We start from the raw sequence: 22557 nt of genomic DNA, 5'->3' as shown, positions 1-22557 counted from the left end.
AGGCGGGTGGAGTGGGAACGGCAGCCGGGGTCACCGGGCCTGTGACCAAACAGCACAGTGTCAGCTAAACCACGGTACTTAATGCCACGTCCAGTCTTTTCTTAAACACTTCCAGGGATGGTGGCTCCACCGCCTTCCTGGGCAACCCATTCCAACGTCTAATCACCCTTTCTGTGAAGACGTTTCTCCTAATGGCCACCTCCTCCGGTGCAGCTTAAGACTATGTCCTCTCCTCCTGTCGGCTACTTACCGATCCCCACCTTGCTTCAGCCTCCTTTCAGGTAGCTGCAGAGAGCAATAAGGTCTCCCCTGAGCCGCCTTGTGCAAGTTTCGAGCTGGCTTCCCGCCAAGTCCCCGAAACTCGACAACAAGGACCCGCCTCCCAGAGAGGGAAAAGAAAAAAACCAAGCAGCCAAAGCTATAGCAAATATATATATATATATATATATATATATATTACATATGAGACAGATACACAAAAGGAGAATACCACACACAGAAGGGGGGGGGGGGGGGAAGGGGAAGGGAGAAGGACAAAAAGGGGCAAGGACCGAACAAGCCAACCAGCCGACCGAAGGCAAACTAGCAAAAATCTCACCACTTCCCTTCGAACAGGCAGGATGGCTAGACACGGCCCAAGGCTCTCCCCTCACGCGTGGCAGATAACGGTAGTCACTGTAGGCCTCGGCTCCAGATAAACCAGACCAAAACAGGGACCCGCCGTTCTCGAACCTCGCCGGAAAGGAAGAGAGCGAGATGCCTCCCGCTGGCCTTATTTATACCTCAAGTTACGTAAAGGAATAGCATGGAATACTTCCGTGATCACTTTTCTAGTTCCTTCCTGGTTACAAGTTGGTCTCCAGGAAGGCCTAGAGTGAAACCACCACATTCTCCACCCCTTATTCCATACTATTTCTTTACGTAACACCTATGTCTCACGTTCGTCTACATCCCGCGCATATATATACACATTTGCATATATATATATATATATAGTTCTTGTTGGTCTCTCGGCACAGTTGTCTCGTCGTTGGAAAATCAATACCGATGTCAGTTCAGTCCAGGTCTTTGGTCTCCTCAGTCACCATTACAGTTCTGATTTATGGCTGTTTCATCACTGGACTGTCTCATCACCGGATACCAGCAACAGCTTAGTTCAGGTCTCTCTCTCATCTGGTGACTGGCTTCCTGTAAAAACACAACTTAGGACATACAATTAGTTTTTCCCCAAGGCTAAGTTTCCTTGAGGCACACACTGGATGACTCCATCCTTCCTCATTACCCACCACGTATGTCCTGGCCCTTGAGCAAAGACAATCCCACGAATGGGTTTGTCTTGGCCTGAGGCAGGGGTAACCCAAACAGCTTTCCCTAGCATTCCCCTCAAATGGATTGCTGGAACTTTATCTCCATCAACAATGTGAAGGGATTCTGCCTGTGCAGGGCCAGCTCGATTGACAGAACCCCTGGTGTTAACTAGCCAGGTAGCCTTGGCTAAGTTCTTGTCCCAGTTTTTATAAGTCCCCTCACCTAATAACTTTAGAGTGGTCTTCAATAATCCGTTATATCTCTCAACCTTCCCAGCAGCTGGTGCATGATAAGGAATGTGGTACACCCATTCGATACCATGTTCCCTCGCCCAAGTGGTGACTAATCCATTTTTGAAATGAGTCCCGTTGTCCGACTCAATACGTTCTGGGGTCCCGTGTCGCCACAGGACTTGCTTTTCAAGGCCCAGAATGGTATTCCGGGCCGTTGCGTGGGGCACTGAAAAAGTCTCTAACCATCCCGTTGTTGCTTCCACCATGGTAAGTACATAGCACTTACCTTGGCGGGTCTGTGGCAGTTTGATATAATCAACCTGCCATGCCTCTCCATACTTATACTTATCCCATCGTCCACCATACCACAGGGGTTTCAGTCTTTTCGCCTGCTTAATAGCGGCACAAGTCTCACAATCATGGATAACTTCAGAAATGATATCCATGGTTAAATCCACCCCTCGGTCTCGTGCCCATCTGTGGGTGGCATCTCGGCCTTGATGACCGGAAGCATCATGGGCCCATCGAGCCAGAAACAGCTCTCCCTTCTGCTGCCAGTCTAGGTCTACTTGTGACACCCCTATCTGTGCAGCTCGGTCCGCTTCTCTGTTGTTATTATGTTCTTCATTAGCTCGCTTTTTGGACACATGGGCGTCTACATGGTGGACTCTCACATTCAGACTCTTCGCTCTGGCAGCGATGTCCTGCCACAAGTCAGCAGCCCAGATGGGTTTTCCTCCACGCCTCCAGTTCATCTTCTTCCATCGCTCTAACCATCCCCATAGAGCATTGGCTATCATCCACGAGTCTGTGTAGAGGTAGAGTCTCGGCCAACCTTCTCGTTCAGCAATGTCCAGGGCCAATTGGACGGCTTTGAGTTCCGCAAATTGACTCGACTCGCCTTGACCCTCAGCGGCTTCTGCCACTCGTCGGGTGGGATTCCAAACGGCCGCTTTCCACTTCCGGTTCCTTCCTACAATTCGGCAAGAACCATCAGTGAAAAGGGCATAACGCCTTTCTTCATCTGGCAGCTGATCAAATGGCGGAGCTTCCTCGGCTCGGCTCACTGGCTCTTCTTCTTCTTCTTCTGCCAGACTGAAGTTCCCACCTTCAGGCCAATTGGTTATGATTTCCAAGATGCCGGGGCGATTCAAGTTCCCGATTCGGACACGTTGTGTAATCAAAGCCATCCACTTGCTCCACGTGGCATCGGTGGCATGATGCGCAGGGGGCACCTTCCCTTTGAACATCCAGCTCAAGACGGGTAATCGGGGTGCCAGGAAGAGCTGTGCTTCGGTGCCAATTACCTCTGAAGCTGCTCGTATACCTTCATACGCCGCTAAGATTTCCTTTTCCACAGGGGTGTAATTGGCCTCAGAACCCCTGTAGCTTCGGCTCCAGAAACCCAGTGGTCGCCCTCGCGTCTCGCCAGGCACCTTTTGCCAGAGGCTCCAGGAGGGACCTTTATCTCCAGCTGCAGAGTAGAGCACATTCTTTACATCTGGTCCCATTCTAACTGGTCCAAGAGCCACGGCATGTGCAATTTCTTGCTTGATCTGCCTGAAAGCTTGTTGTTGCTCAGGACCCCACTGGAAATTGTTCTTTTTACGGGTCACAAAGTAAAGAGGGCTCACAATCTGACTGTATTCTGGGATATGCATCCTCCAGAAGCCTATGGCTCCCAGAAAAGCTTGGGTTTCTTTCTTGTTTGTGGGGGGAGCCATTGCTACAATCTTGTTGATTATGTCTGTTGGTATCTGGCGTCGTCCATCTTGCCATTTCACCCCTAGGAATTGGATCTCTCGGGCAGGTCCCTTGACTTTGCTCTTCTTGATAGCGAAACCGGCCTCGAGGAGAATCTGGATGATCATCTGTCCTTTTTTGAAAACTTCTTCTGCTGTATCCCCCCATACAATGATGTCATCGATGTACTGGATGTGTTCGGGAGCCTTACCCTTCTCTAGTGTGACCTGGATCAGTCCATGACAGATGGTTGGACTGTGTTTCCACCCCTGGGGCAGTCGATTCCAGGTGTATTGAACGCCCCTCCAGGTGAAAGCAAACTGTGGCCTGCACTCTGCCGCTAAAGGAATGGAGAAAAACGCGTTGGCTGTGTCGATGGTGGCGTACCACTTTGCTGTCTTGGACTCCAACTCATATTGGAGCTCCAACATATCTGGCACGGCAGCACTCAACGGTGGCGTAACTTCATTTAAGCCACGATAGTCCACAGTCAGTCTCCACTCTCCATCGGATTTACGCACAGGCCAGATGGGGCTGTTGAAGGGTGAATGGGTTCTGCTGACCACCCCTTGGCTCTCCAACTTTCGGATCATTTTGTGGATAGGGATCACAGCATCTCGGTTTGTCCGATACTGTCGTCTGTGTACAGTTGTTGTGGCTATTGGCACTTCTTGATCTTTAACTCGTAGTAATCCTACAATGGAAGGGTCTTCTGAAAGGCCAGGAAGGGCAGACAATTGCTTGGACCCCTCTTCAATCACCGTGGCTACACCAAAAGCCCACCGGTACCCTTTCGGGTCCTTAAAGTATCCTCTTCTTAGGTAGTCCATACCAAGGATGCAAGGGGCTTCTGGCCCCGTCACAATGGGACGCTTTTCCCATTGGTCTCCCGTCAAGCTCATGTCCGCCTCTACTACTGACAATTCTTGAGACCCTCCTGTCACTCCAGAAATAGTAACAGTCTCGGTACTCTTATACTCCGAAGGCATTACAGTACACTGGGCTCCAGTATCTATCAAGGCCTCGTATCTCTGAGGATCCGATGTGCCTCTTTTCCAGGATGAGTTCCCCCAGCTCCCTCAGCTGCCCCTGAGCGGCTCCAGACCTTTCACCCGCTTTGCTGCACTTCTCTGAATGTCCTGCAGCACCACAATATCTTTTCTGTAACGGGGGGCCCAGAACTGGACACAGTACTCAAGGTGAGGCCTGTCCAGTGCCGAGTATAAGGGAAAACAATCACTTCCCTGGTCCTGCTGGCCACACTATTTCTGATACAGACCAGGATGCCACTGGCCTTCTTGGCCACCTGGGCACACTGCTGGCTCTTGTTCAGTCAAATGTCAACCATCATTCCCGGGTACTTTTCCACTGAGCTGCTTTCCAGCCACTCTGCCCCAGCCTGCATGGGGTTATTGTGACCAAAGGCAGGATCCAGCACTCACCATGCCTTGCCGTGCCATGCCTCACTTTGCTGCTCTCTTACCTGCTCTGCCACCTGCAGCCTTGCCAGAGAAGTTCCCTGCCGCAGGTGTAACAAGCCCCAGTTTGGCATCACAAAATCATTAGAGTTGGAAGGGACCTCTGAAGATTATCTAGTCCAACCCCCCTGCCAAGGCAGAGTCATCTAGAGCAGGTTACACAAGAACATGCCCGAGTGGATTTTGAATGTCTTCAGAGAGAAAGGCTCCATGACCTCCCCGGGCAGCCTGTTCCAGTGCTCTGCCACCTGCCATGTAAAGAAGTTCTTCCTCATGTTGAGGTGAAGCTTCTTGTGTTTTAGTTTATGGCCATTGCTCCGTATCCTGTTGTTGGGCACCACTGAAAAGAGTCTGGAATTGTCCTTTTGGCACCTGCCTTTGAGATATTTATATGCATTAATGAGGTTCTGTCCCAGTCTTCTCTTCTCTAGATAAACAGGTCCAACTCCCTCGCTCTCATAAGAGTGATCATTTTTGTACATCTGGATCCTCCGCAGTAGTTTCTTGTCTTTCCTGTACCAAGGAGCCCAGAACTGGACATGGTACTCCAGATGTGGCCTCATTAATATTTCTCTTCCTAGAAAATATGTAATCATTGTGTTTCTCACCTGTGCAGTGCAGGCCCCCTCCCCAAACCCATGAATGTGCTTTTCCCCACTGCCCCTAGTGATTTGCCTCCTTCCTTCCAGTGAACCATCACAAAGATCCACAGTGGGGCCTCTTAGGTGAACCACCCCCCCCGACGCCCTCATTGCCCCTGTCCAACCAAACTACTGAGGCTTTTTCTGTTACCACCACTTATGTGTCAGTCCTTGTCCTCTTTCATGTTCCTTCCACCTCAGGTGTTTTCACTGTGGCTTTGCTTCATCTGTTATGTTACCAGGCTGCTTGCTGCTGGTCACTGGACACCCTCTGCATGCCCCTGCTGGACTTCTCAGAGCTATTCTCCTATAGCCATGTTTTCCATCACTGAGACCTTAGTGTGCTCTTTTCCAGTACTGTTTATGTTATCCAAATGCTGTTCTGAGAGCCAAACACACCCCCCGCAGACCCTAACTCAAGTAGGTACTGTTGCACTTGAATATATGTAAATCCTGTTCCCAGACTGTGTTCCTCAGGGCACCAATCATTCACAGCCCCCACAGGTTTGCCAATGTGTTTGAGTTTGCTCTCTCTCGTTTGTCTTGTGGGACTAATCTCATGGTCATCAGAAACTTGCATGTTTGGCTCCAACACAAAGCTACGCAGTCTTTACAGGGTCTGGACCTTTGTTGCACATCAGACTGAAGGAGTAGATTTTTGGGGGAAGAAGCCTGGCACTCCCATCAGTGCTACACGTGCTCACGGAGTGATGCAAGAGGAGTTGCATCTGTTGCTCTGTGACCCTGCTCTAATCGCCACTGCAACCAAAATCAATGCACCCACTGGCATCAGTAGGTGCCAGGTCAATACTATTGACATTGCCATCTCATACTGTATTTTAATGCCTTTTATACCACTTCTTCTCTGAAATATCCTCAATAAACTATTTCTTTGTTCTTGTTTCTGTAAAACTATATTAATAATTTATACATTTTGTTGATTAATATTAAGTCTCCCTTGTTAGTAATCCCCAGAGCCAAGGGTTTGCCAAGGCAGTGCTTTTTATGTGCCTATAAATTTTATTTGCTCTTATGTTATCTCTCCACTGCTCCAGAGATGAGTGTTAAAATTGAGACAAAATTTCTGAAAATTTTTGATAACCCTGAAATTACTCCATCTGGTGGTGACAGATCTCAAGGAAGTGACAATTCAAAAGGTGCTGCTGAAGAGCAACCTGTGCCTCCCAGCAGATGCATCACAGATGAAAATTAAAGGATGATCAAATAACTGTAAAGGGTGGTTAGGGACCTCTAAAAATTTGGTCCAGCATACCTGCAAAATTGGAGCAGTGAATCAGTTTGAGCAGAAAAGATGGGGGAAGAAACCTGTATTACTGTACCTGAACTAGCAAACCCAGTATCTAATTCAGAAAGAAAAAAAAAAACAGATTCAAGAGAAGGGAGTATTTGGGGATAGTTTGGAGAAGACAGAGTTTGTTATGAACTAAAAAGAAAGCTTTTAAATTTATCGCAGTATGAAACTGGCAATGTGCCTGCAGCAAAAGGGAAGAGAACCACAATGAAAAAAAAACCAAACTTAACCAGGATCACTGCAAGGTATTGAAAGTAAAATTCAATCAGCCTCTGATTTATCACAATTTGCCATCAAGGTACAAGAAAGATTTTAGAGTTACTAGGCCAAATGATAATTACAAACAAGCAAAATTATTTAATAGGCTGAAATACTGAAGTGAAAATTAGTCAGAGAAAGATTATTCCAAGATAGATGCTGTAGGAAATGCTGTTCCAGCTGTCATCTTGGGATTAACTGATCTAGAGGTATGATCTCATATTCCCTCATGCAAGATTTTGAAGGTAAATTATACTGAAAACCACATCACTGAGTTGTATCAGGAATCAACTAAAGCAGCTCAAGAATGACAGTTCAAGAGACTCTAAGATTTGGTTACATTTTGTGGATCTCAAACAGCAGACCTTCAAAAAACAAATTTTGCATCAGAGAAAAAGTTATTTTAGAATGCTAAACAGTATTCTCTTGTTTTCTTCAGTTGTTTTTGTGTAACTGCATAATGGAAAGTATAACCCTAAACCTGGATTTAGTTGTAGCAGAATTTCTACTGAGAAATGAAACAGATTCAAAAGATATAGCACTGAAATGGAGCCTGAGCTCAGTAAGCATCTTTTCAGTTCTGTAAAAGAGTGAAAGTTATGATCTCAAACTCATCAAAGAATATACATCGCTAAAGAAAAGTTCATTAACTGCAGAAAAGCAGTATAGGAGTGGGAAAATTAAACCTAAATTATGCGAAATTTGAAAGACAGAAGAATGACAACATTTGCTATCAAAATGCCAATGGTAAAGCTCTTCTGAAAGCCATGGCCAGTGCTGCATAAGTAACAACAGGGTATGTTGAGGAGATGTGTTAAATTAGTATCTAATCACAGATCATAAACAAAAGTGATCGGGCTATGGTGATAGTGTCCTGATAGTGTCCTGATTGCCAGTGACAACAAACTAAAAAAGGTGTTTTCAGGGAGTGAGAGAAATCTGTCTGATAGTCAAAATCTCATTTGGAAACATTTGTTCAGAAGAATACTGTGTTTAACAACAGGACGTAAGAGGGGAGAAGCACTAAGTTATTTGGGAAAATATCCATATATGTTAGTAATTTAATGGAGGAAAATAGCTGCATTATGTGGAAGAAGAGCAAAACTCTTCAGAGAGAGACAAATGGAAAAGAAACTACCTCCAGATATCTGGACATAACACTCACTCAAGAATTCATAGCTTTTTAAGGGATACTAAATATATAAACACTGAATAGGAACCTGGGAAGTTTGAATGTAAGTCCGATGCTGTTTTCATCTCATATGTTGTACCCTGTGCTGATGAGTTGTATGGAGTGATCTGTAATAGAATGCAGTGTGAAGGAAGAGAGAGTGCTCCTCAGCAGTGTCCTTTTCTCAACCATGCCTGTAGCTCTTAAACTCAGCAACCCAAATAACTGGGCTTAAAGCCACGTCACAAGCCTTTCATGACCTGTGGGATGCCTCTCTCTGTAACATCCTGCAGAGGCCGACTGGAAAGCAGTCAGGGAAGTGCTATATCAAGAATCCCCTGCCTTCACTGTACGTGGTTCAAACAGGCTTTGCAGAATGCTTGGGATTTCATGTTAATAGGACTGGTAAAAGGTTGCTAAGAAAGGTCTACCTGTTAATCTTTGACAATAATGAAGATCTTGCTAGAAAAGAGGTAAGAGCCAGAAGTCAGCGTATTCCTCACTGTCAAACAGGTGGTACCTTAAATTTATACACAGATGTCAGAGACTCAAACAAACAGTTTATTGCTGTAGATATCCTATACACAGAATTCAAGAGGACTTGATCCTTTAAGCCACTACCACAGAAATGTTTTGACTGCTGCTAAGACAGTGGTCTTTGGATTGTCTTTAAACCCTTAACACTTAAAGTCAGAAATGCTGTTGAGACATAACCCAAAGTCAGCATAGTTCCACTCAGGCATAGCACATTTACCTCAGGATGAATAAGAATAGGTGTCAGTGTGCTAGCTTTGACTAATGCCTTGGCAGCTGCAAAGTTGTGATTTATTCTGGAGTTGACTTCAAGTCTCTAGTCCAGCTGGTGCTCAACAGGAAGTAAGTGGTGAGCAGAAGTGGCCAGAGGTGGGAAGGCTGGACAAGGCAAAGGCCTTCGTCTTTCTGCAGCAGGTAGCTCTTATTTCTGCTCAAGTCCTGGCAGAACCCACCACCCACTTAGTTCTAGATGGAAAAAAATTTCTTCTCTATCTTCATTCACAGTGTAGCTTATCTCCAGGGATGTCTAAGTGAAAAAAGAGCATACTTGCCAATATTCACTGCATTTACAAATGGGTTCATACTCCTTTGGACCTTACTTCCATCTCTACAGAATGAAATGGAAAATATCTCAAATATTTTAGATATTAATTATGGGATCTCCCTCTTAGTTTGCTAAAGCTTGTCTACAAAGAAGAACTTAGGGCTTATGTGGAAAAAATTAGAAAGACTTTCGGTAGTTGGTGAAGTAATGAAATCAAAGGTAACCTAAAAAACCATGATTTGTTCATATGAAAAGTACTCTGCTATGTTGGTTCTGACAGCCAGTGCTCCATTTTGAAAATCTGATATCCTTCCATTAGCATTAGACATAGGCACTGGCTTAAAAGAGTAGAAATAATAAAGTGAAATTAAAAATGGAAAAGCAAATTTAGGCATCTCATGCTGTTCAGAAGGATTATTGCAATAATAATAGGCCTGAGCTGAACAAGAAAAGGTAGAGAGAATTATAAGGATTGTCAGGAGTACGGAATTACTTCTGTACTAATCCATTGATTCTGAAGCAGAACCCTTCAGTCTGAAAAAGAGATAACCAATGAAAAAAATTGTCATAAAATGTACAAAGTCATGAACAGCAGGGAGAGGGTGTTTAATAACAGTTGTTCCTTCTCTCTTCTAGTACAAAAATGGGAGCACATCATATTAAATGAGCAGGTGACTTGCTTAAAGCAAATGAAAAGAGACACTTCATACCACACATGGTTAGAGCTGGGGAACATTTCACCACAGAATATGTTTAGTGGTGTAAAAGTACATGATTTTGAAAGATGACTGGACAAATTCACAGAAGAAACTCCATCAGAGGCTGTTAAATTCAGCTATTATCTCTTGCTTTAAAAAAACCCAAATCTAAAAACTAGATTTCTGGAAGTAGGAATCAATTTTACACATTTACTCTGGTCCTATGTTCTTCCCTAGACATCGGGTCTTGGCTGATGTTGAAGTCAGCTTATGCTGCTACACTGGTCTTGGTCTAAACTGGTGAATGCTCTCCTTAAGCTCAAAAGGGTTGTGAGAACATTAAAACACATTTTAAAAGAAATTAAAAGCCCAAAGGACCTGAAAAGAAGTGACTTTCACTTCTCAGAGCAAATGTACCAACCTATAAGAATTATAGAACTAAGGAGGGAAAACAAAAACCAAAAACCAAATTCAAATAAAAAACCAGCCAACCAAGCAAACAAACAAACTTGGTCAAGAAGAAAAATATGTTTGACAAGAGGAGAGGGGGTGGGTCATCTCCAAGGGTGACAAACTCTTTTTCAGCACTAGGCATGGCTGGAAGCCACAGATTTTTCTTCAGTTTTTCAGGTGACTGCTGCCAACCCTCACCAATGCATTGTGGTCACACAGAGACTCTAATCCTAGCCTCTGCAGAAGCCTTAAAGAAAGTGTTACCGTCCCCAAAGGTACATGGTAAGGGAAGAGGGGCGTAAACCCCTAAAAAAGTGGAGCTAAAATGTCCACTGTTATACTGGGCAAAGAAAACCACAGCTGTCACTGCCATTGTTCCTGTGACAGATAAAACCATCCTTGCAAGGGCATCACTGGAGATTTATTCTTTCCATGACACAAGCAGCTCAGAATTCAGTCCAATCTTTGGCCCAAGACAGAAAGAGTAAATTATTAAAGAAATTATTATTTATATAATATCAGGAAGTCTAGTTCTGCAGGTAAGACATGGATCTGGGTATGGAGAACTGCAGCCTTTGGTTTTGAAGACTTTCAAGGCTGAGTTGGCCCAGGAAAGACTCTTCAGCTCCAGCATGTGTCACTACTGGCCAGGCTCTAGCTTGATTTCCACTGGCTGCACCCAGACAAGCACTCAACATATTGCCCAGGGGTGCACACCACCACCAGACACCTGACTCATGTGGTGATGAAGAAGCTTTTGGCATCCTTCTGCATGGCCAGGATCAGTTCTAGAAAACTTGAAGGACCTCAGCCAGTGTGTCAGTGTGCAAGTATGGCTGCTTGAAAATGCCCTAAATGGTGCCCAGGGTGTTCTTTGATTTTGAATAAAAGACCAGGGAAGGTATATGGGCTCATTTATTCCTTGTCCCAGCACGGGCTCCTGTGTGTCCTTCTTGGAAACAGGCCCCCTAGCTGCAGAAAGGTGTATGGCCTGGAATGCTATGGGGGTCCCAAGGGATGCTGTCTCCCATAATAAAGGAGACATCAAGGGGAAGTCATGGCAGGTCCACCCAGTCTGGCTTCTGCCCAGTGTCCCTGGACATACCATGTGAAACAGAATATTTCTGGTCTGGCTAGTGTGCTACTGTGGTTTTAAGTGCATGTAACATCACATCATTCACAACCAGCAGGAAGCCACGGAGGGCAGCCCCCGAGGTCCTGGGCCACGAGTGGTCCTTTCAAGGTTGGGTGTGTGGACGGAGGGCCCCAGGGTGGAGGTGGGAAGGTGGCCGTGGAAGTTCCAGCCATTTCATGGAAAGGGTGTTCTCAGGGCCCCTCCAAAATGCTTCTTTTTCCTTAGGGTTCTCGGGGTCCCACTCAGCACCTGAATGCGGGGTTTCTGCCCGACCCTGCCCTTCCTGGGGGCTGCTTTGGGCACACGTCCCTGCCCCGGTGCACAGCGTACCGCAGCCGGCGCTCCTTGCCGGTAGATGGCATCCCCCGTCCGGGCAGAGCAGCGCCGGGAGCGGAGGGGCGCGGAGTGGCGCGGAGCGGGACCGGCCGCGAGGTGGGGGACAGGGCAAAGCCCGCGGCCCCGGGAGCGGCGGGTCTTACCACGGGAAATGCCACTCATGGTTGTACCGCCGCTGCTCGCCTTCTCTCTTCTCTTTCTTGCCCTTTTAAGACGGCACCTGCCGGGTTGGGACGGGAGCGACTGGAAGATGCTCAAAGACAAGTCGCGATCAGGAGCTGTATTAACACGAGGTCTTAATTGTCCACACTGGAGGCTGGCTCAACTGACCCCTAGAAAGGAATCCCCTGAGCAGCCCCCCCTGCACACACACACACCACACACCCTGCACCAATAGGCGAGGGCTTGGGACTACTGCCCAGGTCTTTCAAGGGGGTACCCACCATCATCCTCCGAGGCCACCCCCGTCGGCCACGTTCAGGAGGAACCACACCCAGCCGGGGCCCCTGGAGACCCGGTGCTACCGAAGAACCACCGGTGCCACTCGCTCAGTGAAACACCCGTGCATCCTGCGTGGGTGATAATAGGGGACCGAGGGCAGACCCGATTCTTTTGGTTTGTCGCTACAGCGGTTCTTCCCCATGTGACATTTAAACTCCGCCGTTCTTCATACTTTTTTTTTTCAGAGGTTGTTCTTTTTGTTTTTAAGATGGTTTTTAAACTTCAGACTGGGAGAAGACAAAGAATAAAAGAGGGGGGAAGGAGTAAAAAGGAAAAATACTAACTCTTCGTCAAGAGAAGTAACCTTTTGAAGAGGAAAAATCCTCTGTCTACCTTTCTTTTAGTAGCTTGCCCTAAGACCTCAAAACTAATTCGAAGAGGCATTTTATGAACTGTATGAACTGTAAATCTCTATTGACATCACTTTTTCTACAGAAAAAAAATAGTAGTCAATTACTGGGGTACTTTTTTCCCTTTTTTTTCCCTTTTACTTTTTTTCCCCTGTTTTGTAACATTTGGTGGTATTCTCCTGTAGGCGTCTTAGTAGTGAACAAAATGTAAATAGGATTATTTGGAAATAGTAGAAAGGATTATGTTGTAAATCCATGGAAATGGGTTTGAAACAGGGTGGCTTGTAATTTTGGGTTAAGACAATATATCCAAAACGTATTTCAAGAAATGGGGTTTGTGCGTTGTTTGAAAAGTGAGATTTGATCCGTTAGACTCTATGCGTCAGCCCACCCTTCTCACGATGATTTCTGCAGGAGAACGAAATGCTCCCTTACTTTTGTCCCAATCGAATCCTATTGTGGTTTATCCTGCCAGAACTGGGAACGATGGGATTTTTCAAAGCTTTTCTTTTGAAGACTACAGTAATTGCATTTCTCTCCAAGTTTGTGGGGGTTTTGTTTTGTTTGGGTTCTTTGGTGGGGGTTTTGGTTGTTTTTTTCCCCTGCTAGCCCTTACATAAAGAGGGGCCCGCTCTTCTGTCGTCGCATGGATCACCTGAAACGGGAACCCGTGCGACTTAATTAGCAATTAATTAACAATCCTCTGTGTTACTTTCTCAGGGATGTTGCTCCTACTTAGAGCAAAATTCGCATTTTAAAGGCCGGCGAATTGTTTTCCTTTGCAAACGAAAGAAGTAAGCTAAGTCTCTGTTAGTGTTTTCCGTAATGGAGAAAGCTGCTTCTCTCCCTTTAAAAACAAAAGCCTTACAAATATACTGAGAATAGCGGTGTGATTCGGAGGCTGTTCTTTGAGAGCTTGTGAGGTCGACTTGGAGAGATATTTTATTTAATTCTTAAATAAGTTAAACTCTGGATGGGGGAAGGAGGAGAGGAGGGGAGAGAGATGTCTCTAAAGCATTCCGCGGACAGAAGTCTGAAGTTTATTAACTCACCACCTCCCTCTCCGGCCTGATTTTTTTTTTCTCCTCCTTCCCACGGGAAGCGGCACCCCATCTCGGAGGGCAGCCCTGGAAGACACGGAGCTCCGAACGGTTCTTGGGAAGATGCTCCAGCTCTTTCTGACAGAGTTGCACTTCCCCCCCTCTCCCCCCCGCAGGGGTCATATGTTATCTTTATTTCCCCCCTTTTCCACTAAAGACGGCCCTGGTCGCCCCGCGGCCCCCCAGAGCCCCTCCTAGACGGGGTGAGGACGGGGGGCCGGGACGGTCGCGAGGCGCCCCTCTTCGTGGGGGGAGACACGGCGCCGCTCGCCCCGTCGCGCTTTGACGCTGGGAGCCATGTGATGGCCCCCCCGCTATAAGGCGGGGAGGAAGGCCGCCCTCTCTGGGACTAAGCCCCAGCCTTTTCACCGTCTTTCCTAAGGCCCGGCAAGCCACCCCCTACGCCCTCCCTCCTCGCCAGCCTCCTCCCCTCTCCTCCTCCCAGGACTAGGCGCACTCCCTCCTGCCCCCCATCCATTAATGTCTGGGCTTTGAGGTGAGGAGAAAGAAGGGGGAACCGACTTGCAGGAGCTGCGGCACAGTCCCCCTGCGCCCACAAACCCCGACCCCAACGGAAAAAAAGCGGAGAAGGATCCCCAAAAAGGGGGAGGGGAGGGAAAAAAGAGAGAGAGAGACAGACAGAGAAATCCAAACAGCAGCAAAAAATACCCCGAAACAAAACCCAAGCCAGCCGCCGCCTGTGAGCGAGCAGCGGGAGCGCTCCCGAGGCGCGGCAGCGGCGCTGGGGGCCGGCGCGGCTCGGAGCGGCCCGCCTGCCCGTGGCGGCGGCGGGGCGGCTCTTCGCGGAGCGACGCGGAGGCCTGGCGGCGGCGGGGAGAACGCCTGCCCGCCCGCCGCGCCGCGCCGGCCGCCACCGATGCGCTGCCCCGCCGCCGCGCCATGACCCTGAGCTCGGAGATGTCCGAGGCGTCGGCGCTGGCTGAGGAGACCGACATCGATGTGGTGGGCGAGGAGGACGACGAGGAGGACGACGAGGAGCCGCAGACCCGCCGTCGCCGCCGCTCCTACGCCGAGGACGAGGAGGAGGAGGAGGAGGAAGAGGACGAGGAGGATGTGGGCGACCTCCACGACGCCGCCCTGCTGCCGCGATCGTCCGTGCGCGGCGGAGGTGGCGGCGGCGGCGGCGGGGCGGGCGGCGGGGACGGTGCCGGCGGCTCTCGGCCCCCCTCGCGGGGTGGCCCCCAGAAGGCGACGGCGAGCGGCGGCGGGGCGGGCGGCGGCGGTGGGGCGGGCGGCGGCGGTAAGAACAGCTTGGTGAAGCCGCCCTACTCCTACATCGCTCTCATCACCATGGCCATCCTGCAGAGCCCCAAGAAGAGGCTGACGCTGAGTGAGATCTGCGAGTTCATCAGCGGGCGCTTCCCCTACTACCGAGAGAAGTTCCCCGCCTGGCAGAACAGCATCCGCCACAACCTCTCCCTCAACGACTGCTTCGTCAAGATTCCCCGGGAGCCCGGCAATCCTGGCAAGGGCAACTACTGGACGCTGGACCCCGAATCTGCCGACATGTTCGACAACGGGAGCTTCCTGCGCCGCCGAAAGCGCTTCAAGCGGCAGCAGCTCCCGGCTCCCGAGCTTCTGCTGCGCGCCGTGGACCCCGCCGCCTTCCTCCCGCAGCCCCCGCCGCAGCCTCCGCAGCAGCCACCCTGCACCTACGGACCCTACGGCTGCGGCTACGGTCTCCAGCTCCAGCCCTACCACCCCCACTCCACTCTCTTCGCCTTCCACCACCCCTCCCCGCCGCCCCGCCAACCGCCCGCCGCCCCTGGCAGCGCCCCCGGTGCGGCGCTGCCCCCCGCCGCCGCCGCGCCGCCGGGCCCCTTGCTGCCGGCGGCGGAGCTGGCACGGACGCCCTTCGGCTACGCGCACCCGCTGGGCACGGCGCTGGCGGCCTCGCTGCACTCTGCCAAGCCCGGCAGCGGCGCGGCGCTGGCCCGCTCGCCGTTCTCCATCGAGAGCATCATCGGGGGGGGTCCCGGCCCCGGCGCGGGCAGCAGCTGCGCCTCGCAGTCGGCCGCGGCGCCGGGGCTGGCCCGCTCGCTGGGGAGCGCCGGGGGCGGTGTGCCCCCCGCCGCCGCCCTGCCCGCCGCCCCCGGCTTCGCGGCACGGATCTCTAACTGTTAAGTGTTTGGGAGTCTTTCCGAAGGTAGGATCTGGGGTATCTCCTTTCTCCGCCGCTCGGACGCCCGGCGGACGCCGCTCGCAGGGGCTGCCTGTCTTTGCGTGGGGATATTGTGACGGGGATCGGGGGGCGTCCGCCGCGAGCGGCGGACCTCCCGGGACCTGCACGAGTGCAAAGCCAGGTCTAGATCTAGATACTGCACGGGCAGGCGGTAACTACATCGGAAAGTTATTCGTTACTCCTTAAAAAGTAAAAAAAAAAATGGTGATAAATAATGTCTCTAAACCGTTAAAGTTCAGAGATTCTCAGGTCTAGGAGCTTGAAAACAGTAATGTACAGGAAAAAAAAGGCTTGAGGGAGGACAGCAGAGCAATACTTTTTCATTTTAGTACACTTGTCTCATGTACTTTTATAAAAGAAAAGATTAACGTGTTTACACAGAAGAAAGTCAAGATTATCATTTCTTATTTTAACCTGTGTTTTGTATTATAATAGACTTACGGAGTTTTTTATTTTGTACTTTATGCTTATTCTTTACAAGGAATATTGTTAAAAATTACTGGCAAGTATTGTACCATTTTAATGTAAAATTTTTACACATTTTCAAAAATAAAAATTTTAATTTTAAAAAAAAAAAATCAAAACCAAACCCAAAGACCAAAGGATTCCAGCCAAATAATTGGCTTTGGATCCTTCCCTCCTTAATATTTCTCATTTCTTTGAGACACTGATAATTGTTTTCTTCGGGGTTAATAGCACAATAGTCAAGGAATATTATAGCTTGAAATTCATTACATCCGGATTTAATCATAAAGAAGAAGATCAGAATATGGTCTTTGCAGTCAATGCGCTGTTAACCCTAGCAGAGAATGATAGACACCCCCCACAAAGAAAAAAAACCCAAACAAAAAACCCAAACAAAAAACCCACCCCAACACAAAACAAACAAACAAAAACAAGAACCCTAAACAAAAGACTACAAAAAACATCAGGGACAAAAGAGAAGATAAATAGAAATAGGTCTCTCTGTAAGGCACCAATCAGGGGATTGATTAAAAAGCCGGTTTAAAACTATTTTTATACTTTTGGGTGTGTTTTAAATCACAACTGCATCACAGTTTTGTTTCCAAGAGGCCCAAAGGAAAATACTACTACTGACAGGCACGTACTGAACTTAAGACAGATTTGCCCTAGACACTTATATTTCTGTGATGATAACACTGGCCATCACAGTGGCCAGTGATTCTACTTTTCAATACATATAATATAAAATGAGCTTTGGAATATCCTTGTGTGATGAGTTGATTAAGTGTATAAGCTGTCGAATTAATGATATATAAGTATATGGAACAAACCATGAAAGCAGTTTTTCTGATTCCAAACACTCGTTTTTAACAGCATAATGTCAATATCTATTTTATGGACTAGAAATTTTTTAACCACAAAGCCAGACTCAAATATTCAGAACTTGGGCATGGAAAAGAGATACACAGATTTTAAGAGTAGGGGTGTGGTTACTTGTGGACTAAGAATACACGTTTTTCAAACCAGGGAGGCTCTTTTCAAGTACGACTGTATTTATAACAATTGAGGAGACTCGGGGATCAATTATGTGAATTTTTTTAATAAAAAGAATTATAAAGGGCAGGGATGCCTTTTAGTGCTCTTTGAAGCGAGGAGGGAAAGGTGGGGTAAATACATGCATTTACATATCGAAATACTTCGTCGCCTTGGCTTTAAGTGTTTTCGTAGATAGACAAGTGACGCTTTTCTGTTTGGTTTGTAGCAAGGCAGTGTTAAATTAGTAGCTTTGAAAAAGCAGAAAGAGTGGACGTAAGATCTCTGCTCGGCTCCATTTGCAGTCTGCAACTGGAGGGCTCTTTTGGGTGTCCCCGGTCCATTAGAAGACGAAGTAGGGTCCGTTTTAATTTTTAAAACTAAAGGGAAAATACCCCAGAGGCACCGTGTATGTACCGGTGATTGCGCGTCTTTTTCACGAGAGACCGATTAACTCGCTTTCTCCGGGACTGACCAGGGGGATGCGCCGGGCCTACGGCCGGTCCAGCGCGGGGTTCCGAGCTCGGCAGAGGCCCCCCTCGGACAGTCGGATAAAATCAAGCAGGAAAAGGTTTTGCCGGGGTGAAGGCAGCTGTAGCAACCGAGACCGGCGATGCCCGGCTCCCCGGGAAGGGACGCTGCCGGCCGTCAGTCCGTATTCTGGCTTCTCGGGTCCTCGCGCTCTCCACGAGCAGTTACATGGGAAGAGTAGATTCCGGCGACCCACCCTGTGTTTGTTTCTGTTGGCTTCCCCGCAGCAGACTCTGGGGAGCCCAGCGACTCCCCTGCGCGGAGCCGGGCCCGGCCCGGCGGGCCGCGGGGTCGAGTGTGCCCGCCGCCTGTCCCTCAGGTCTTCTCAGAGGTGCATGGCAAGCAAACTGCTTGGCCACTTGTTTCTTCCGCGCTTTCCGCCGGTTGCCTTCATCCCATACGGGCAGGGCCTTCCCCTGCGAGCTGGTAGGGAAGCTGGCAGGAACAATTTGAAGTACGTGGTGTAGGGGATCGGGGAAGAGGTTTGTGGCGTTGGTGGAGGACCTTTTCGCCTGTTCTCCTCGAGTCGACGGGGAAGCTGCCCGTCCTCGGCCTCGGTTCCGGCGGTCCCTGTTCCCAAGCCGCTGCCCCGGCGCAGGTGCCGCCAGAAAAGGCACCGGCCCCGCAGACTTTTGATGAGCTCGCAGCACCGCCGGGCCGCAGCGCCTCATTCGCATGCTAATGGCCCGCCGTGGTCTCCACGGCTTTCAAGGCTGGGAGAGAGGACGTGGAGTCCTCGCAAGGACCTAGCCCGGACGAACAATTCCTCCGAAATAGTCCGGGCCCTAATAAACAGTTTGGTAGGACAAGGAGTATAGTGTCGCCTCCTTCTCCTCCTCCCAGCGGAAAAAGTGTGGATTCATTAACCCGTTTCCTTGCTCATCATATCCCAGTAGGGCTGAGACACGAATTACTGGATGTGAATTAGGAGGGGATTGCTCTATGAGGGGGCTAATGTTTCAGTCCCTCCAGAAGGACCACACAAAAAGAAACTTTTTAGTTTATGGTGCTATTATGCGGAGTTTTAATCTAGGGATAGGTTTAGCCAAATGTTATCTATTGGGAATTTAATGAAGCCCTTATGTATTCAATCGTCTTTCATGCCACACACAGTGTCTCTATCCAGAAACGTTTCCTTCCACATATTTCTTTGTTTCTGATGGGTGATTTATATATTTTTAATTAGGTTTTAAAAAAAATATTTCTTTTCAAGCGTCTTGTATAACGTTTCTCTCAAGCAGGACTGTGTTAAGTCCCTTCCCACATCCCCTATAAAAGAGGTTTCCCCTTCCCGGTTTCAAAGATGATTAGCTTGCACGTCTGCACGCTGTGCCCTTCCTGCCGGAACATTCCCGCTGCCTTGTACAGAGGGTCCGGACATGGTGCCCTCTCGGTCATCACCGGCGTGGGCTGTGGCGAGTAGCACAGCCCGGGTATCCGGCCGAGCCCCGAGCCCCCCGTGCACAGATCCCCGGCCCTAAAGTTGCACTCCTCACAAACCTTCCCCACCCGCAGCTCCTTCGGACCACACCTTTGGTCCTGTTTGTATTTCTGGTGCCGCGAGAGGCACCCCTGGGGGGACAGCGAGGTGTCAGCTGGTGCACACCCCGTCTTTGTAGGCTCGTTTCAAGTACCCAGGACCAACTCCATCCCCGATTCCGGAGGATGCAAGTGGGGTGCGAGGCCCTCACCTGCTCTCAGCTGCTCCCTTTCTTTCGGCGCTGGTGGCAAGGGCAAAGCGCACGGTCGCCCCCATCGAGAGTGAGGCCTCTACGGGGTATCTGTTGGAAACTAGATCTGGTTTAACTGTCCCTTGGCACGGCCCAGAGATTCCACTCTGTATGCAATACTTTCCCGCAGTACTTACAGTAAGTACTGCAGTAGTCTCTGATAATATTGTATTTGACACAAATAATGGAAATTATGATCGTGGCCAAACGCTCCCCGCTCTGGAACTTGCTAACCAATGTAGATCCGTTTTTCAGCTTGTTGCCAGTGGCTCCCTCATCCGCAGCAGTATTCCTCCCACTTCCCTTGGCGCCGGCCACACGCACCATCGGAATCCGGGCACGGGCAGGAACCGGCCGCCTTGTGCTCGCAGCCGGGCGCACCCCGAGCAGGTAGGTGTCTGCTCGGCCTCCGCCGCCCCTCACCCCCAGGCTCCGATGATCTGCCACAGGTGATTTCAGAGCCTCTACGCCCTTCTCCACAAGTCCTTTCTGCTCTGCAACCCCCACCGTGAGAGCCACGTCGAGCAGCCGCCGTGGGCTCTCTGCTCTCTGCCCGTTCCTGCCCTGCAAGGCACGACCAAGATGTTCAGGAGACATTCGCCACAAGTGTGTGTGTGTGTGTATGTGTGTGTGTGTGTGTACGTGTGTGCAGGCAAATGTCACTCCAGAAGGTAACAAGCTGCTGCCGGATCCATGCTGCGGCAACAACCATTCTCAATGCCTCTTTAATCTCAGTGCCATCTTTATGCAGATGGGTGCATGTCGATTTTGGGGACAGGCAGAGAAATGCAGGCGAGCCCCAAATTGGTAAACCTCTCGTTCCTGTTTTTCACTTGCAGGACAACTCTTGTCCCCACCGCCGGCCCCCGCCCGAAGGTGTGCTGTGAACTACCGGCCCTGGAGCCACGCCGGACCTCTCCCCGCCGCCCGGCCCAGCTCGCCGCTCAGTTCCCAGTACGCTCCAGAAGAACAGAGGCAAAGGCTGTGGGGCTTGGGGGGTACACACCTCAGCAACCTCAGACCAGCCCGGCTGCAGCAGCATGGGTGGCACCGAGGGCTGTGCACGACCGCGCAGCGGCGCAGGGCCTCCGGGCCTCGGCGGTGCTCTGCCCGTGGGAGCGGGGAGGCACCCGGCGGCGTCTCAGCGAGAATCACCGCGTAAGGCACACAGAAGCTGCACATTGTAAGAAGATGTGTTCTAAGTGCAGAGCTCCGGCTCCGCGGACTGTCGCGGTGAGGGACAGAGAGGCACACACTGCGCTCTGCTCCACGGAGGAACCTACCGGCTAGGCCTCGGAGTGCACAAAAACTAGAAAAACATATGGACTGGAGCGTACGAAAGGCACTTTTTTTTTCCTTTCTCTTTTTTTTAAGTGCTGAGTCTCTCCGATTTCAGAAATTGTACCGCTGAGCTGAATTCAGAAGGAAAGTTGTGGATTTTTTTTCAATCAAAATAATTAAACTTGCCCTTCCTCCAAGTCATGAGAGACCTGTTGAATTGATTCTGAGTTTCTCTTTCCCTGATGGAGCAAACGGCATGCAGATGTCTGCGGGACACCATATTCAGATGATAAATTATACAATTTATGTTGGAAGCAAAAGGATAAATAGATAATTCAGCTTTTGCATTAATTCGTTTTCTAAGAGCGGGGAAAGCCTTAATGACAGTTAATCCGAAGGTATTTCTGTCCCCTCCGCACAATAGAAAACCATTTGCATGCATCGAAACGCATGTGTACATTCAGACATGAGTGCCCCTCACCCAGTGATGCCACCTTCCCGAGCAACTGTAGCACTGCAGTGGTCTCTCTGGCAAATTCCTAGGCTTTGGAAAGTCCTTGTAAAACCCGGGTATATGTCTCTTCGTACCGCGGTGGTCGTAGGTCCGCTTCTCTAATTTCATTACAGCAGAGTACAGGCACACCTGTATACACGAAATACACACAATCAAGATAAATGAGGTGTCTTCCCTGGGTTTTCTTTTCGTAAAATAAACACTGTCACGTCTGCTTATTCAGCAACCACTAGACGAAACAGATAGCTTTCTAATGTACGTGTATACAGTGAAATTCCACCTGTCGGCTGCACTAAGAGAGGGATAGAGGAGGACAGTCTCTTCGAATCAATAGCTCACGATTAAAAGAACCATTGGTGAGGAAAAAATAATGTCCAGCTCTAAGTGAGGAGGGACAGATATGTCAGGTGACTTTGCCCTAAAGTAGACGGGATTGGAAATTACGGACCATGGAAAAAATAGTTTAACTTTTCATTGCAGCCTGCCTCTGACTGCACAAAATCCCGTCTGGGAAAGCTCGGTGGTCTCTGTCAAACATCCTCCCCTCCTTCCTGGAATTCCGTAACTTGTCTTTTTCCATGCAGACGGCGCTGGCTATGGGGCAGCGCACGCAAATGTGTATCATCGCACTGTCCCGCAAGCGCTCGGCAGCCGGTGGCCCCGCTAACACCAAACACAGACCTCTTCCCCTCTACTTCCCGCTTCTGTACGAGAAGCCAAAGGGCGGCCCTTCTCTGGAAATTAACCTCTTTAGATCGCTTTCAGCACGACTTCCCTCGCCACGGTTCTTCTCCGGGTGCTCAAACATCTGCCGGCCGGGACACCATTTTCGGGGGAATCCCTAGTCCCACCCGGCCGCCCATGAGGCAGGTACCCCGTCCCCCACACCGAAGCGGAGCTACCGACAAGCCACGCGGAGTGAACGTTTCTGCTTTTAGACAGACTGCCTTCCCCTCCAGCCTCCTCCCCCCCAGAGGGAGTCCGCAAAAACTTGCTAACACACGCG

The 22557-nt window shown here is 49.5% G+C and overlaps 3 protein-coding genes across 3 annotated transcripts; 2 read left to right on the top strand and 1 right to left on the bottom strand.

The window, feature by feature from the left end:
- Positions 1–1072: 1072 nt before the first annotated feature.
- On the bottom strand, positions 1073–13808 carry LOC127471323 (uncharacterized). Its single transcript, XM_051788085.1, has 3 exons — positions 13748–13808; positions 1531–2628; positions 1073–1188 (listed from the first exon to the last, which is right to left on the bottom strand). Exons 1-3 carry the CDS (start codon positions 13806–13808, stop codon positions 1157–1159), a joined length of 1191 nt encoding a protein of 396 aa, XP_051644045.1. The 3' UTR covers positions 1073–1156.
- An 814-nt stretch (positions 13809–14622) lies between these two features.
- Positions 14623–20040, top strand: FOXD1 (forkhead box D1). The gene is made up of 2 exons (XM_051788205.1): positions 14623–15962; positions 20012–20040. The coding sequence occupies exon 1, from the start codon at positions 14696–14698 to the stop codon at positions 15938–15940; it is 1245 nt and encodes a 414-aa protein (XP_051644165.1). The 5' UTR covers positions 14623–14695; the 3' UTR covers positions 15941–15962; positions 20012–20040.
- Positions 17679–21602, top strand: LOC127471378 (uncharacterized). The gene is made up of 2 exons (XM_051788213.1): positions 17679–20146; positions 20596–21602. The coding sequence occupies exons 1-2, from the start codon at positions 19941–19943 to the stop codon at positions 21044–21046; spliced, it is 657 nt and encodes a 218-aa protein (XP_051644173.1). The 5' UTR covers positions 17679–19940; the 3' UTR covers positions 21047–21602.
- The last annotated feature ends 955 nt before the right edge of the window (positions 21603–22557 follow it).

The sequence above is a fragment of the Manacus candei genome, unplaced genomic scaffold (genome assembly GCF_025592945.1).
Source record: "Manacus candei isolate 608988 ecotype Guabito, Panama unplaced genomic scaffold, ASM2559294v1 h1tg000024l, whole genome shotgun sequence".
NCBI lineage: Eukaryota > Metazoa > Chordata > Aves > Passeriformes > Pipridae > Manacus > Manacus candei.
Note: the sequence above shows the minus strand (reverse complement) of the source record. Positions and strands in the feature narration are given on the sequence as shown.

Coding starts and splice junctions, on each gene's coding strand:
- FOXD1 (XM_051788205.1), top strand. CDS start 14,696: ATGACCCTGAGCTCGGAGATGTCCGAGGCGTCGGCGCTGGCTGAGGAG.
- LOC127471378 (XM_051788213.1), top strand. CDS start 19,941: ATGGAAATTATGATCGTGGCCAAACGCTCCCCGCTCTGGAACTTGCTA. Junction 20,147..20,595: donor GCCGGGCGCACCCCGAGCAG/GTAGGTGTCTGC, acceptor TTTCACTTGCAG/GACAACTCTTGTCCCCACCG.
- LOC127471323 (XM_051788085.1), bottom strand. CDS start 13,808: ATGGGGTGCCGCTTCCCGTGGGAAGGAGGAGAAAAAAAAAATCAGGCC. Junction 2,629..13,747: donor TCAGGCCGGAGAGGGAGGTG/GTGAGTTAATAA, acceptor TCAGTCTGGCAG/AAGAAGAAGAAGAAGAGCCA. Junction 1,189..1,530: donor GACCACTCTAAAGTTATTAG/GTGAGGGGACTT, acceptor GTGTTTTTACAG/GAAGCCAGTCACCAGATGAG.